This window comes from Wyeomyia smithii, chromosome 2, assembly GCF_029784165.1.
Source record: "Wyeomyia smithii strain HCP4-BCI-WySm-NY-G18 chromosome 2, ASM2978416v1, whole genome shotgun sequence".
NCBI lineage: Eukaryota > Metazoa > Arthropoda > Insecta > Diptera > Culicidae > Wyeomyia > Wyeomyia smithii.
Window position 1 is genome coordinate 237377920 of NC_073695.1, and position 17992 is coordinate 237395911.

General features: G+C 37.7%; 1 protein-coding gene across 50 annotated transcripts in view; it reads right to left on the reverse strand.

Annotated features, from left to right (window-relative positions):
• The window catches only part of LOC129725357 (sodium channel protein para), a 167014-nt gene that overhangs the window by 52829 nt on the left and 96193 nt on the right, over nt 1–17992 (reverse strand). For all 50 annotated transcript variants that reach the window (XM_055681112.1, XM_055681107.1, XM_055681101.1 and 47 more), the window contains 5 exons: nt 10339–10551; nt 10130–10190; nt 9821–9965; nt 9352–9516; nt 7774–8049 (listed from right to left, as the gene is read on the reverse strand). In XM_055681112.1, coding sequence (XP_055537087.1) covers nt 7774–8049; nt 9352–9516; nt 9821–9965; nt 10130–10190; nt 10339–10551 — 860 coding nt within the window. The remainder of the gene's footprint in view (nt 1–7773; nt 8050–9351; nt 9517–9820; nt 9966–10129; nt 10191–10338; nt 10552–17992) is intronic.

Consider the following 17992-nt stretch of genomic DNA (forward strand, 5'->3'; position numbering starts at 1 on the left):
GCAATTTTTTGATACTATCGAGTAATGTTATTCCAAAGAACAATGAAAATACGAAAACATTAAAAACTGACTGGAAAGCTGTCAAGCGAAAGCGGTACTTTGTACTGTCTAGCGGATCATCGTGTGTTTTCCAAGCAGTCGCACGGAATTAGAGGGACTCGGGAATCTCACTATTCTAAACCTAGGCCAGAGAACCGAATGCGGTGGCTGTACATGTCTGCTAGGTAGCATTGGTTCGTTCCGTCGAATTTCCGGTTTGGAAATTGAGTTTTGTAGAAATCATTTTGTTCGATCAGTGATGCGAGAGAGCGGTATTGCTTAGAAAAGTGTTGTAATTAGAGAAGGAAGGACGAACAGCTTTTCTGCGATTGAAGGTAAATGAAACGATTGAATGGATGTTCAGTGTACGTGTGTTTAGTATAAAGAATAATGAGTTTATAGAAATTGGAAAAGAAAATAAGGAAATTGATAACAGTTTAAATTGGAACATGACGGATCCTGGAATTCATTCATTCGTCATAGAATACATTATTGAAAAGTCGATAGTTAATAGCGCAAAAGCACATAAACTGAAAATAGAAAATGACAGGAAAAACATATAATGTGTAAAAACAGAAGATAAGGGAGTAGAACATTTGAATTTATCAAAATTTAGAAGAAAAAAAATTCAAATATTAAACAACATTATAAAATAGGCAAAATCCTTAAATCGAGAAAATAATAAAAAAATGAAGCAGTAAAAAAGTGAGACATACAATCAACCAACCGAAAAAATGTATCCGGAACGATGGTAAAATTTACAAAATACAAGAGACTTAACAGTAAATGAACAAGTTCAAAGAATGAATATTTTTTTATTCTCATTCCATGAGGTGTACATACCTCATGTCAACGGCCTTCTAAGATTTGGTTTAAAGTTTAGGGAAATGTTCGTATAAGGTACCGATCGGTCGACACTCCACTCCGAGGGACCCACCTTTTTTTAAAAAAGTGCCATTATCCGCCATAAAGCCTTGTTTTCTTTCAATTAGGGTTACAAAAACATGATTTTTAGAAATAAACTGATACATGGTTTTTGAAGAAAATTAGTTGAGGATTAAAAAAAAGTCTACTTTGAGCGGCAGTGTTGGCAGATAGATTGTTTTTGCATTTGAAAAAAAATGCATTTTTCGGCAAATGAGTATGCTCTGATTCCAAATTAAATATTTTTATCGCATTCCTGAGGAAACTTTACATGAAAAACACTCATCTCCCCGAGGTGTTATGAGCAAAACTCGAGTTACAGCATTTTTAGAAAATAATCCTCCTGGTTTCGACTCTGCATCTATAAAAACGGTTTCCTGTTCAACAGAGAAGTTCATCTACAAAACGCTATCGAAGCAGCGTGCACATATGCACATAAGAAAAAAATATATTGAAAAACCATCACGCGGGTCTAAAATTTATAAAATTCGAGTTTAAATTTAAAAGTTTCTTGGGAATGCTGTAACTCTAGTTTTTCCCATAGTACCTCCGTGTGTATCTCCCAGACGGTCCCGAGGTACGACGCTGGTCTAACAAGCCAGTCGTCGTGAGTTCGAGTCTCGGCTCGGGAAAGACTGTTAGTGTCAGTAGGTTCGTAGCGCTAACCTCGCAATTGCCCTTTACATTAAACAGGTGGCTGCGAAATCTGCGAAATCTGATGGCCAAAATTGTTTTTTTTTTTTGGATTCCTTAAATAGTTTTCTTCAAATTGCGTTATTTGGATTTGGCACAGAAAATATTGGTTTACAGTGTATACATTTTTTCTAGAACCGCAATTTTATTACCTACAACTGTGCTGAAGACAACATTTCAATTAAACAAGTCGTTTTTCTGATATAGATATTTTTATCTATCAGTAACCATTTTGAATAGGCCCTTTTAAAACAGCAGTCGCGAGACTACATGAAGAACTGATATCATAAAATGACTTCTTTATCGATGTGCGAAGTAGCATGGAATGACTCAATACAAGAGTGTAAGCGATACTCAAAGCTACAATAACAATTTGTCTTCAATTTTGCGGAGAGAATCAAAATACATCGAAAATCATACATAGAAGCCAAGGCAGATGAAAAAGTGAATTTTTGTTGCACTGTTTTGTGAGTCGATACTCGAAAAATGCAATTTAGTTTTTCAAAAACATAACATATATGGCAACACTGCCACTCAACTAGATATTTTTTGGAATCTTCAACTAATTTTCTTCAAATACCATGTATCAGTTTATTTCTGAAAGTCATGCTTTTGTAGTCATAATTGGAAGAAAACATTCCTTTTTGACGAATAATGTTAATTTTTTCAAAATACTACAAGGTATACAGCCCTAGGGTTGTATGAAATGGTGACGTGGGACTAAACACTGTAATTAGGGGTTTTTTGTTACAAAATATACAGAGTCTGCTGACAGAATCTATGTGTTTGCTCAGCGACTGTACGTATTTTTATTTTCAGTCTCCCCTGGAAAACAATTTTATAAAATACAGTAAGGTCGCTTTTACGCGGTTTTTTACGCGGGTTGCTTTCCTCCATTACTCAAAAATGGTACAAGATATCGAACTCATTTCAATAAAGTTTTCCGTTTTAGGCTACGAGTGATCATATATCAGTTTTCGAAAAATTTCACAATTTTTGGTGTAAATACTCAAAATTTAAAATATTGAATTTTGGTCTCTAGATTGGCCACTATCATATTCTAACGAGGTTTTATCGTTTTAGGACAGTTTTCTTTGTTATATTTGCAACTCAAAAAAGTCGTTTTTTACGCGGGCCCATACAAATTTGGAACGCACTCCCCGCGTAAAAAACGACCTTAGAGTATATTCAACAACACTCGAAAGAATATTGGCGATATTATGCCTGTAGTATTTTTCTGTGCAAACAACATGTAGGCTGACCAGACGTACCGTTTTGAACGAGACAGTACCGTTTTTTCGACTATTTTTAACCGTCCCGTATTTTTGTCATTTTGTACCGTTTGCGGATGCTCCTTGAAAAATCCTTAAATCGAGCTTTGCATCGAAATTTTCCTTAACAGAAAATAAGTTTCCAAGCAGTTAGGATTTTTTTAATATTACTGAGAACGTTTTGTGCCTTTCTGACAGTACCGGACATCCCCTATCGTGAACTGACGAAAAAGTCGCTATTGAAAGTTAAGACCATGATAATTGTTAGTCAAAATCTCGATCATCTATTTTACAAATTTCAGGAACTCATTGGAAAAAATCACACTCTTGTACGCTAAATTTCATCAAACGCTAAGTACCGTACAGAATCGGGTAGTTCGTCAGTCAAGGTAATGGATAATTGTTTGCATGCTTTGGTTGGTAAAAGTTTTCAAAAATCAGTTTTATCATGTGTCCCGTTTTCGAACCGATTTGTCCCGTTTTTATTCCACGAAAATCTGGTCAGCCTATGTATTTGACAAGGCACAAGCATATCGTGCTTGTTGAAAAATCATCAAGAATTTCTCGTAATCCGTCAAAGGCAGAATTAACTCTATACACTCAAAAACCAAATCCAAAAACACTTAGGTTATCATAATGAATGGTTTTGTCTTATTTAACTCTGGTTAAATCAAATCTTTAATATGGATCTTACGTTCAAAATAATATGGAAGCTTTTACAAAGGTTCATTAATTGGCAAACATAAGAAGATATGTTGAACAAATTTATTAAAAAGTTCCAGTAAAAAATCGTAGCAATCAACAATTCCATTTTTGTTTTTTGCTTGACAGTTTTTTTTTTCATTTGCCTACAACTATATTCGCTGTATTACGAAAACAGCTAATATACGTTTATTATGGTAAAGCTTAGAATAAAAATATATCATCTAACAATTTTGAAATGTAAAATGTAAACTTTCAATCACCATCAACAGCAGCATTGCAGTTTTTTCTCGATTGCACATGAAAATAAATGTACCAACAAAAGTGAACCACTGCAAGATGAATAGTACCGCTGCAGTACGAATAAAAGTGTACCGCTGAAATGTACGAATAGAAAAGTACCGCTGCAATCATAGACGACGACAGACCTGCGGTTTTTACTCCACTGGTACTGTTGCTTTTACCGGCATGTTTTCTTCCAAGACATCAGTTTTTATTAGGTTCTGAAAGCAGGTTTAGAAATTGTTCTAGGATGGGGATTGTTCCAAACTTTTCGGAAAACTTCTACCTTCGAGACATCATATTAGTCTAAGCTCATGAAAGCAAAAATAAATTGACCTATTGGGACGGGGAGACTCTGTCAATTTTTATTTCGATCTTGATACAGAGTATACCACAGGAAACGGATGGTGTCCATTCACGTCGTCTGTGTTAGGAATGCTTGCATATAATTGGTTCATTATTCGCGTAAATTTGTCATTGAAACTGTTTATCAATTTTACCGCTTAGTAATGAAATAAGCGTGATAACTAGCATATTACAAAATTGTTATACATTTTATCTATCCAACAACATATTGGTTATAGTTATCCATCATGTGGTTATGCTATTATTAACGTTTGAAATCTAACGCAATATTTGCCAGTTTCATTTCCCATTTTACAGAATGCATCCCAGTATAGTAAACAAAGACGTAGTCCCACGTCAAAAAGGAAAGACTCTCATGGGGTGTGGGGTAGACCGATCGGCACCAAAATTGGGATTTTTGCATAATGACTTTTTATAAACAATTCCCCAAACTTTGAGCCAAATCTGAGAAGGTCGTTGACACGTTTGTACTTTTTTGGAATGACCCATATTAGAAGTATGTAAAATCCAAAATATTAAACACCTGATTAATTGAATAAAAGCAAAAAGTGTTAATTTTTAAATTTTCATTTTCTTAGGCAACTGATATGAAAAATGATAGAGTGAAAATTGCAAATAATTAAAAAACAATATTTGATAAAAAAACTTAAAAAAACAATAAATGATATGAAAGAAAATTTTGATAAAAGTGAACATTAAATTAAGACATAAATCATTCAAGTAATCAGTGAGTACAAAAATAAGGAATAAAAAATTGATGTTTTAAAAACACTGGTTCACTAGCTCTACAGTAGGTGCTCGAACCGAAAAAAATGAAAGATTATAACTTTTTAAACATTATTGCGAATTTTGGTGCCCCTAGTGAAGGTAACTTTTTCAGAGTTTTTAATAAGTTTGCCTAAAAACCAACGTTGAAGCGACGCACCCGGCGAGCATTTATTCTGCCGTACTTTAACGCATTTCTGCATACTCTAGGGGCATTTCACAAGAATGGTTGAAGATATATAATCTTTTTAAGGCAACTTTAGGGCACTATTTTTTGTGTTGTCGACCAGTGTAATCAATCAGAAAAGTGTGAAGAGTCAGAACAGTTGAGAAGTGAAATAAATCGGATAAATCAAGTCTCTCGAAAGGCGAAAATGGAAGAATCCGCAATTTTTAAAAAAAATAAATGATATGAATAAAAATTAAATATGTTAAAAATATTAATTAAAATAATTCGAAATAGAACACATAATCCAACTAGGAGAAAGGCAAAAAGTATACATTCATGTCAAAAAAAAAAAAATAAGAAAGTGAAAATAATCACAGTTAACATAAGCAAAAAGTGTAGGGCTTTTGAAGTAAAAAAAGTTTACATTCATGTCAAAAAATAAGAAAAAACAGAGAAGTTGACATAATCACAGTTAACATAACGGAAATGTGTTAAACTTCGAAGTAAAATAGCGGTAAAATATAAAACACAGGTAAGACAATTTGTGATATAAGATTAATGAACTCAATAAATATAAAAACATATGAGATACAAAACACAGATTAAAGTGGTGCAAAATATTTTGAAAATATGAAAAAGTTATAAACATTAAAAAATTACACTGGTCAACACAGGTGTGGGTCTAAAGCTCAAACTGGAAGAAAACGAAAGATTATAACTTTTTAACCATTCAAGGATTACTTTTTCAGGAATTTAAATGATTTCAAGCGAGTTAAAGCGACGAACCCGGCAAACAATTACTATGCAACACTTTGACGTAAGTTGACGCATTTGGACAATGGCTAGCGGTACTGAATTTCACAGTAATAATTAAAAAGCTATAATCTTCCTAGGGCAACTATTTTTAGCTTTAGGGAAGCATTTTTTTGCTCTTGTCGACCAATGTTATCAAGGGTCACTCAAAAATTAAAAAATACGATATAAAAAATCAATTAGTGAAAACGACAAAATAGGATTAAAGTTAAGAAAAGGCAACAAAAGTGTAAAAAATCAAAAACGCCCAAATTCCAAAATGTTAATACAATATGCATAAATTTAAGTTAAAAAAATCAAGAAGTCAAATTTTGAAGATATTCTTTTTAATTTTTTCTACTGGTTTGTTTGAGCGAATATACAAACAGGTTGGTAACTTTCACAACTGTTTTCCATCGTAAAATTTTACGCTGCGCAGTACCTTTTTGGTGTGAAATAAAAGCGACACTATTTCGCGATTTACTGTAAATAATAGGTCTTGAAATTTCTGGGATTTTGGTTCTAAAATTAGCTTATTCTACAAAAACGGTGTATCAATAAAAAGTTAACTTTTTGCACGTTTCCAAAAAAAATTTAACGTGCAAATTCAAATAAAATAATTCGGTGATCGGGAATTATATATCAGCTGAATTCCCAAACATGTTTTTTTGATCAAATTTATTGAAATATTTTTTTTCGGACCGAAAAATAGAAAATCTCATCATCAAACGTCACTTTGTTCTTCCTAAAACTAAAGAATTTCAGCTTGTTGGTTTTGTTCGCAACATGATTAGGTGAAACCAACCTAATGCTAGTATTTTACGAATAAATTTGCTTCAAATTATCTCGTACCAATTGAGGAAGGTTATGAAACACTACGCAAATTTTTTAGACTAACTGTCTATTACTGTGTGAGCATTAGAGCACTTTTTTTGCTAGAGCGACAGAAATTATGTACGTGTTGCGCTTTTTTTACTGCTCGTTTGTTTGTTTGTTTGTTTCAAGAAAAATACTTATACTTGTCAAGTGGCCAATGTACGGTGTTCTATGTTGTACTGAACCATGAGAATGGGCGTGTGTCGTGTGACTGCATGACGACTGTATGACTGGGTGGAATCCTTCCGGTTGGAGGATTGGCTAGGTCAGTTTATCATTAATCCGTAGAGGATACTTGCTGGAGGATCATACTGTTTGTTTTCGGTCTTATCGCTTGAAGGAATTAACAACCAATTATTTTTTTCTAACATGGAAATTGAGAACAAGGAAGGATAGTACGAACAACAATCAATCAATCAATCTTGCTAGATTATCCAGTCAGCAGTAGGGAAACAGCTAGATATCTGTGTCAGTGGATGTTGCATGACTTTTTGTTTATTTTCTCCTCAGCCGGTCGATTTTCTCAACCTTCTAGGCATTATGAACAACGAAAGAATTTTCGTTCCATTGTCACTGTCATAATGATTTCTCAAAATTCAATATTATTATATTAATCAAAGGGAAATCACTAGATTAGTCGTGGCCTTTAGTTTTTTTTGTCTATGTTCAAACAAATTGTTTTCTCGATTGTGTTCTAAAGGTTACAACTTGTTACTGTTAAGAGGGAAGCACAACAAGGGTTTGGGAGCATACATCGAAAGAACAAGCGATGGAAAACTTTCGAATCACAACACTAGGGAGCAGGAGAACGCACTGATAGAGCAGGTAATTGCTTCAACCAGGGGAGTGAGGACAAAGAGGGTAGGAAGTGCAGAAAGCGGTCCACATACTTACCGCGCTCACTTTACGGGCTTTTGCAGTGCCAGCTGCAGTAGCTGTTGGTGCGGTTGTTCTTGTGATTTCGCTCACCGACTCCAATCCTTCGCTCCGGATCGACATCTTCTCCTTGTTGTTGTCGTCGTTGCTCTTCTCCTGGCCGACGAACAGCTCGTAGCTGTGGCAGGAAAAGTCAGACGGGCTCTTGGCAATCTCCGGGTTCGCCGCGGCCGCCGCCGCCGCTGCGTGGGCTTCGAGTTTGGCCGCTTTCGCTGCAGCCGCTTCCTCCGCTTCCTATTCGGGGTTCGCACGGCGTGGTTAGTAGGTATATATATTAAAAAGAATAAATTTTCGAAACGTATTAGTCCGGTGCAGGTTTGGCTCGTGAATCGATCCAACCAACGTTCAACAAACAGTAGAAAACAGAAAGCGACTTTTTACAACACGCGCCATTTATTTGGTAAACAGAAAGTCAAGGCTGCTGTATGTTTTATATTTGGATTGTTATCTAGACTGGGTTTGGGGTTTTCGTTTTCCATAAAGCCACCTTGATTACGATTATAGTCGCACAGCTGTTCATCGTAGCCACTTAGAAAGAATATATCCGTGCTAAGAATGACAGAATCAAACTTGCAGGAGGAATTCGAACTACGTGGCTTACACACATTGTTACACTTTGCGTACACATACCACATTACACATTATGACATTTAGAGCCATTTTATTACAGTTTGCACATTCATACTGTTGAAAATAAAATACTTTTCATGAAACAAAACGAAAACGAAACTTTGAATATAATGAATAAGAGTCATAAGTATGGCAATCAACATTTTTTTCCATTTTTTTTAGTTCAAATATACATCGATAAGCAATTTGGAAGGATTTTTATCAGTCAGCTTCGGAAATGAAAGCCGTAGGAAGTACCAAGTATCTCTATTTTTCACGCAAGTTACGTTATTTTTACAGCAATTAGAGCACCGTATTCAAAATACATAACATCGAACAAATATTCGTAGAAGGAAAATACAGTATGTTCAACCAGACATCGGCAATTTCACCTCAGCGAGCGTGTAAATACACGCTCCAGTTAGATTATCATACAAACATGCAACGAAAACTTTCACACAGTAGACAATTGATTGACCACACGTAGAATTATATATAAATAGGAAAACATGAGGCCATCATCGCTTCAGAGCGATCCTGGCTCGTCATTAAAAATGCATTCACTTTTATACACATCAATCAAATTCGGTCGGCTGTTCTGTCTGTTGGAGGCAGCCGTGAAACCTTGCTCTAGTTGTAACGTTACTTGTTGTCAGACTGACTGATAATGATCCTTGGATAGTTTGCGAATAACATTCGATTTAAAATAGCGTTTTAATTTAACAAAAAATAAAACAATGACACATGTTGTTAACGAGTAAACACATAAAATGGACGTGACAATGAACATTGATATTTCGTTTTGTCGAAAACAAAAGCAGACGTACAAATAGGACGATTGTGAGAGAAAATAAAAAAAAAACGATCAATGACAAATCACGATTAGAGTTGAATTGAAAGAAAGCATAAAAGTATAGTTTCGCTCACCCGAAGCGCTTCTTCCTCGGCGGCCTCTTCCTCTTCGGCCTTCTTCTGGAGTTCGTCGTACGACATGGCGACAATGGCCAAGATCAAATTTACAAGGTAGAACGAACCCAAGAAGATAATCACAATGAAGAAGAGCATGTGCCACGGTCCAGCTGATCGTAACACCTGTTTTGCACACCACGAAGAAATTAGGGATAAAATCAAGATGAGTTTTTTTCCGGCACTAAAAGGTATTTCATTTGGGGACGTTGGAATTTCACTAGATGATCGACTGTACAAAAATTGTGACGGTAGTTCAGGTTCAATTTTGTGTTTACATTAACAGAATCGAATTCAGTAACATTTCCGTAACAATTCCCGTATCGTTTAGATTGCGATCGGTTTAAAGGATGGAATCTATGAGCTTGGGAAGGGGAGTTTTTCTCGTATAAATATTCGCTCATTCACACTTCGAACAGTTGATACCAACCAGTTGATATAAATTCTCCCAATAGTCTTGGGTCATTAGACGAAAGGCAGATAAGAATGCCCATCCGAAAGTATCAAAACTTGTATACCCGTAATTTGGATTATCTCCAAAACCTTGTAAACATATATATCCGTCCTCACATTGCCTGCGGTAGGTGTGCGTGTAGGAGGAAGAAAATGATATTCGGCCCGAAGACCGACAAGTTGATTAGCCAAACCTTGCGAGCTTCTTCTATCTTTTCGGCATAAATTTTTGCGATACGACGAAGGATCCGATAAAGTTAAAAGACAAAATTTTCAACATCCTTACCCAGCACCTGACGAATTCCCACAAAGAGGCGTGTCGCCGGCGTCCGACCAGTACCAGTTGGCTATAAATAGAAGAAATGAACAGAGAAAAAAGCAAATCGTCAATATGACCTTCCCGGGGAAGGATTATCGGGGTGTGCATGTGTGTGTGCCATGAAAGGTGACAGCAATAATATGCCGCTTGACCGCGATGAGAGCAGAAAAACGTACACTCGTTCGAATTGTGCCGCTCCCAGTTCTCGTGGCTCAGGTTGCCCCACGAGCCGTCCATCGGAAACTCCTTGATGCACTTCTGCGTCAGTACGCCCATGTAGATCTGAAGTCCCATTAAAGCAAACACCGATAACGAAAACATTGTTAAAATTATCACATCTCTGAGATTCTTAACGGACTCTATGACAGCGCCGACGATGGTCTTGAGACCTGTGGTAGAAGAAAAAAAGAGAATAAGGGAAATCGAGTGATGAGTAAGTGATTGCAGGATTCAACGCAGTATCATAAGCAGTTATAAGCGATCTCATATTTTATATTAATATAGTATGATTATTATAGTTACAAAATCTATAAGTAGGTAGGGATTAGCAATTATTTCTGTACGACAAGTTATAAAAGATTTCCTGCTTCTAACGATTTTTTTTGCATCTTTTCTCAAAATGAAAAAGACATCCCTGCTTAAATAGTTTACCTGAAGAGTTTGGTCAGTCAAGTAACTTTGTATAGTTTTTGTGATGTAAAGAGGAATTCAACATTTTAGCTGTTGAACCTGTAACGTTGTCGAATGCTTTGAAGAACAAGTCCAGTGAAATAGTCTTCAGATTTATTAGTTCGAATCATATTAGTTACTCTAAGTAACTGCTGATCAGTCGAATACCCATGCCAAAAACCAAACTGCTCATTTGCGAAAATTGAATTCTCATTATTATGTATTGTCATTCTTTTAAGTTTAAAAAATTGGCTTAAAAATGAATGTAAACTAATTGGCCCATAACTTGGTGCTTCAGCTCTTAAAAGTGGAGTGACTTTGGCATGTTTTATTCTGTTGGGAAAGATGCTAACTCAAAGCATCTGTTAAAAATTCTCACAAAGAAATTTTAAAAGCTTTCAGGAAGTCCTTCGGTGAGGTTGTAGAAAATCCAATGATCTCCCTGCTTTCAAGTTTTCTGAAGTTATTGATAATAGATTGTATTTCGTTGGATTTTGTTACCAATACCTCTTCAGAGGAAAAGTCTTAAGTAATGATCTGATCATACTTTTGTGATAGGTACTTAATTTTCAATAGGAATCACTATACCTTCAAACTACTGAAATAATTTTTCGGCTTTTTGTTCATTCGTAAGAAAGAAGCGGTTACCATTTATGTAGAATTTGTTTTTGAAGCCTTTTCAAGAGCCCTTGAAAACTTCGAGAAGAGTTTTGAGTAAGGTTTTAGTGATTCAACTTCTCTATAAAACTTTATTTCGCAAGAGGGTGAATCTAAATATGTTTAATTTCCTTTTGTAAATCTTTTCAAATAATTTTCGATGCAGGATCATGTGGTCTTTGGTATTAACGTCTCTGTATTTTCTTCTAGCGTATAAGTCGAAGTTCATTGTCAATGATTATTGTGTTAAATTTTACGCGAGCCTTAAGAACTGACAGGCTCCGGGCCTTGAGAATTAAACTGCTCATCTTATGCAGCGGTTCTCAACCTTTTTTCATCCGCGTACCTCTTCGCGATATTTTCTTATTCAACTGGATCACTTATAATTATGACGCACATGATTTTTCATGTAGTGGTACAGAATAGCGATAGTTTATATTGTGGTTTGGGTTCGAGATTAAACTAAAATTAGGTAAAACATGTTTAGAGTGTGATGTGCAAAATTTCGTTACAATCTGTCAAGTGGTTATCAAGATGGCTCCCAAGCAAGAAGTGTTATTTGAAAAAAAAAAAAAAAATATCGGCGTGGTCGTAGAACGTCTAGGCCAGCTGGACCATTTTAACTATTTGACTATGCCCCGTGCGGTGAAATTATCTATGGAGATCCAGACAACCCAACGGTGAGCTGGCAGCGAAGACGACCGACCCCGTGAAGTCATAGAAAATGAGGGATTACTTCAAGCGCAACCTGAACCTTTTGATTCGAAACATGGCTAGTTCAATTCTTCAATTCTTCTATCTGTTTCGTCCAGCAGACAATGAAGCAGGCCGGACTTTGCGTCTTCAAGATAAGGAAGGCACCTGATCGAACCGTTAAACAGAATACAGTGACCGTTTCCCGCTCCAGGTAACTTGGAGTTTTTTGTCAGTACGATCCGCCTGGGTGTTCCGAAGAAGAAGATTTGATAAGAAGTTCATGGTGTGGCAAGTGCGGCAAACTCAGTAAGTCGTTCATAACGATCGGCACCCTCAACGGCTAAATACAGTCATGGAGAAAATAATAAATACACTTGCAGTGTTGGATAATTTTTCGTATTTGCGCACTGATTTTGATTGTTGTATGATGTTATGTTACGTCATTATAATCCACAGACAATCTTTTTAAAAGAGGCACGGAGAAATGGCTAGAGAAATTTCTTTGTCGGTGATTCCGAAATTTTTTTGCGTGAGTTAGTGTTTTTAAAGAGGCGACAAAAATAAATACATTACTGAAATATATATATATATATATATATATATATATATATATATATATATATATATATATATATATATATATATATATATATATATATATATATATATATATACAAAACGATCCAAATTAGCTTTATTTCTCTACATGTCGTTAGCAAAGTGACCTTTAACGTTACAAAACTCACTTTCAAAATTTTGTAGCTTGTCCTTTGCTTTGTAAAGCCATATTCAATCTTCCGGGTATGTTTACCACCAGACTTTCACGAGGAGAAGCTGAACTAGCATTTCACGCTGCCTGTCCGACGTTTCATAATTGTAAACACGAAGATGATTTTCAAACGAAAATATAAAATTATTAGTTTGACCAGCGCAGACTCCTAAATTGAATCCTTTAGAAAATCTATGATAGATTGGGAAAGTCTAGGTTGCAAAGTATCATCCAAAGAATAAAACAGACTTATGGAACGTCGGACAGGCAGCGTGAAATGCTAGTTCAGCTTCTACTCGTGAAAACCTGGTGGTAAACATTCCACGAAGATTGAATATGGCTTTACAAAACAAAAAACAAGCCACAAAATTTTGAAAGTGAGTTTTGTCACGTAAAAAATCACTTTGCTAACAAAATGTAGAGAAATAAAGCTAATTTAGATTGTTTTGTATATATATTTCAATAGTGTATTTATTTTTGTCGCCACTTTAAAAACACTAACTCACGCAAAAAATTTTCGGAATCACCGACAAAGAAATTTCTCCAGTTATTTCTCCGTTCTTCTTTCAAAAAGAGTGTCTGCAGATCTTAATGACGTAACATAACATCATACAACAATTAAAATCACTGCGAAAATACGAAAAATCATCTTACACTGCAAGTGTATTTATTATTTTCTCCATGTCTGTATAAATAGAAGAATGCCTCCAAAGGAACCTGCTGATCTTCCTTCGGTGCCACGAAGACACTCTGCCGAGAACAGCTTTTATAGTGATGGGAGAGATGCAGAAGCGGGTGATCGGGTGGTGGCCAATCAGCCCTAGAATGTGTAGGTTGAGGAACAAAGGCCGTTTCTTCAACATTAGTATTATCAACGTGCATGACCCACACCTCGGAAGTACCAATAACGACAAGGACGAATTCTACGCGCAGTTTGAGATTGAATATGACCGCTGCCCAAAACATGATGTCAAGATCATCATCGGGGATTACAACGCTCAGGTTGGCCAGGAGGAGGAGTAGAGACCGGTGATTGGACGATTCAGTGCACACCAGCTGACGAATGAAAATGGCCTCAGACTAATCGACTTTGCCACCTCCAAGAACATGGCCATACGTAGCACCTTCTTCCAGCATCACCTGGAAATCACCGAATAGAACAGAAACACTAATCGACCACGTTTTGATAGATGGTCAGCACTTCTCGGACATTATCGACGTCAGATCACATCGAGGCGCTAACATCGATTCGGATCACTACCTAGTGATGGTTAGGATACGCCAAAAACATAACATACGGTACTGTCGCCCGCCACGGTATAATCTCGCGTGACTGAAGCAACACGACGTCGCAACACAGTACGCGTCATCGCTCGAAGCTGCACTGCTAAAAGAGGAAGAGCTTAAAAAAGCCCCTCTGCTGCGGAGGAAGTCCTGGGACATGTGCAACCGAATCGACGTAACGAGTGGTTTGACGAAGAATGTCGGCAGATTTTGGACGAGAAGAACGCAGCGCGGGAAACAATGCTGCGTAGAGCCGCCCGTCAAAATGTGGAGCGATATAGACTGAAACAGAGGCAGCAAGTCCAACTCTTCAAGGGAAAAAAGCGTCGCCAGGAAGAGGAGGAATGTGAAGAACTCGAGCAGCTGCACCGCACACACGAAACACGAAAGTTCTACCAAAAACTCAACGGATCCCGCAGAGGCTTTGTCCCATGAGCCGAAATGTGTAGGGATAAGAATGGAGACATTTGACGGATGATCGTGAGGTGATCGAAAGGTGGAAGCAGCACTACGATGAACACCTGAATGGCGTGCAAGCAGGAGACCACAACAGGAGCGGAGAAGACGTGGTCGGTGCAACGAACGACGAAGATGTGCCACCCCCAACAATAAGCGAAGTTAAGGATGCGATCCGGCAGCTCAAGAACAACAAAGCGGCCGGGAAAGACGGCATCGGAGCTGAGCTTATTAAGATGGGCCCCGACAAACTGGCTAGCTCGCTGCATCGGCTGATCGTCGAGATCTGGGAAACAGAACAGCTACCGGAGGAGTGGAAAGAAGGGGTTATCTGCCCCATATACGAAAAGGGCGACAAACTAGACTGCGAGAACTATCGAGCGATCACAGTCCTGAATGCCGCCTACAAAGTGTTTTCCCAGGTCATCTTCCAACGCCTGTCACCATTAGCCAGCAGGTTTGTAGGAAGCTATCAGGCTGGCTTTATGGAAAGACGGTCTACTACTGACCAAATCTTAACACTGCGGCAGACCCTTCGAAAGTGTCGCGAGTTGAAGGGTCCCTACACACGATCTTTTCGTCGATTTTAAAGCCGCATACGATACAATAAACCGACAAGAGCTATGGGAAGTTCTCGACGAAAATGGCTTTCCGGGGAAGCTGATAAGACTGATTAAGGCTACGATGGAGGATGCGAAGTGTTGTGTGAGAATTTCGGTTGGAACGTCGGACCCATTCGAGTCTCACAGGGGGTCCGACAAGGTGATGGTCTCTCCTGCTTATTGTTTAACGTCGCGCTAGAGGGTGTTATGAGACGATCGGGGTTTGACATGCGGGGCACGATTTTCAACAGATCAGGTCAATTTATTTGTTTTGCGGATGACGTGGATATTGTCGGCAGAAAGTTTGAGACAGTGGCAGACCAGCATACCCGACTGAATCGTGAAGCAGATAGGATCGGACTGAAGATTAATACGTCTAAAACTATGTATATGCTTGCAGGTGGGTCCGAGCACGGTAGAGCACGCCTAGGCAATACGGTAACAATCGACGGGGATGAGGTCGAAGTGGACGATGAGTTTATGTACCTCGGCTCTCTGGTAACTCTGGTATTATCAGTGGAAGTTGTACCTACTAGAACAACGATCGCAGAATCTAAGTCTTCGCACCAAGTGTATCCTGTACAAAACGCTAGTAATACCGGTCGTTCTCTACGGGCATGAGACGTGGACAATGCTCGGGAAAGACTTGCGAGCACTCGGAGTGTTTGAACGTCGGGTGCTAAGAACCATCTTTGGCGGTGTGCAGGAGAACGGAGTGTGGAGTCGTATGATAAACCACGAGCTTGCGCGCCTCTACGGTGAACCCAGTACTCAGAAAGTGGCTAAAGCTGGAAGGATACGCTGGGCAGGGCATGTAGCTAGAATGCCGGATAGCTACCTGGCAAAATCAGTGTTCGCTTCAAATCCGGCGGGAACGAGAAGGCGAGGGGCGCAACGAGCGAGATGGGTGAACTAGATGGAGCACGATCTGCAGAGTACCGGGTGCCCGCGGAAGGCAGCCATGGACCGAGTAAATTGGCGGAGCCACGTTATGCAGGCCATGTCTTAGGACGTACGGCCATCTAAGTAGGTAAGTAAGAGAAGTTTCAAATTCTTGATCACCAACGGAAGAGAGAACATCATACCTATTACTGGAAATTTTTTTGACGATTTGAAGTGGTTGATGAATTCATTTATCTTGGTAGGCTTGTTACTTGTGTGCTCTGATCAATCCTTTTTTCTACCGAACACAAAAATATCAGTCATTCAATTTCATCTTATCCGTTTTGTGCGAGACTTCGTACACCGTTCGTCTCTCCGAGCTGTCGCGTTCAACTTCGTTTTCCGATTGCAAAATAAAACGAACGGGCATTACGATCATCTCTTTTCCTCTCTAGTGTAGAATCCTCGCAATCCTGTTCGCACTACTTTATGACGATTTTTTTCGCATTTTCCTTTTGTTCAATATCCATTGATTTTTAGTGGCAATGAACGACCGGAAAAAAAATCATTTGACCGGCAGTCGCTGTATGCTTCTGATGCGTATATTCTGTTACAGCGTTTTGGTGGCTGGAGGCGCTTGTTTTTGTTGTTGTTGTTGTTAATGTTTAGCGATTATGGAAAAGTAAGGTGTTGAAGCTGTTTGATTAATTCTTCATACATCTCTCAAAGCATTCATGGAAATCAAAGCATCGCGTTTGGACATGAGTAGTGTAGTTACATCTGCCAACGCGGCTAGCACTTTATGTTGCGCAGCTCGCGTCGCGGCGGTGCACAGTGGGCAGGCTCCATACAAATGCTGGCCAAGCGAAAAATTATCTTCAAATCATGGAAAATACATGGTTTTTATATAATTTTGGGACGCTGAGTACGAATTTGATATTATTTTTGCATGAAAATGCGTATTTTTGACGCCAGGGAAAATTTCATGTTTTTTATATATATTATATGAGGAAAATTTTACGTCGGCTTCAGTCTTTTGGAAAATAAAATGCATGATGCTTGAAAGACTTTCATATGCCATAAAAAACATTAAATATTAATCAGTTATCAAGAAAAAGAAAAAAAATTGAAAAATATGCTTCGTGTTGAAAATTACTTATGACTTGTTTTTTTTTTTTTTTTCAAAGTGACTTGATTCTTTTTATCGCATTCGCATTTTTTTCCATTTGCATTTTTTTTCATTCACTTTCACCTTCATCTTTATTTTTGTGTTCATTTTCAATACAGTTTTAATATCTTCAAGAAGGGTTTTCGAAATGCAGTTTCTAACGTCAAAATAACTATTCACTATTTGCTCTGTAGAAATTAGCAGGTGATGTATTATGTCATGGTTTATGTTTACACGATTGTTTTTACATGTGACTGGTATGATATAAACTTAAAACATGATTTTGGTAGTCAGTGCTGGTGATCCGAAACATAAACAATGACTAGTTTTTGATACTTCGTAAATTATCGAAATATAGATCAGTTAAACTTGTAAATATGCGAATAGTGTGATTAATTATACTGAAACTTGTTCGAAAACGTTGTTATTATCAGACTAATATGAGCCATTTGTTATTATGTAGACGGTTTGCAGTGTACAATTCAAATTTACATTTTTGAAATCCGACATGTGCCGAACACTCGTTGTTTCTCTTCGAAAGAAAGGTACTCTGCGCAACTCTGCGCAAGATCGGACTAGATGCATTTTAAGGCAGTTTTTCCAAGCTATCTTTTAAAACTATTGCCAATAGTGCCAAACCTTTACGT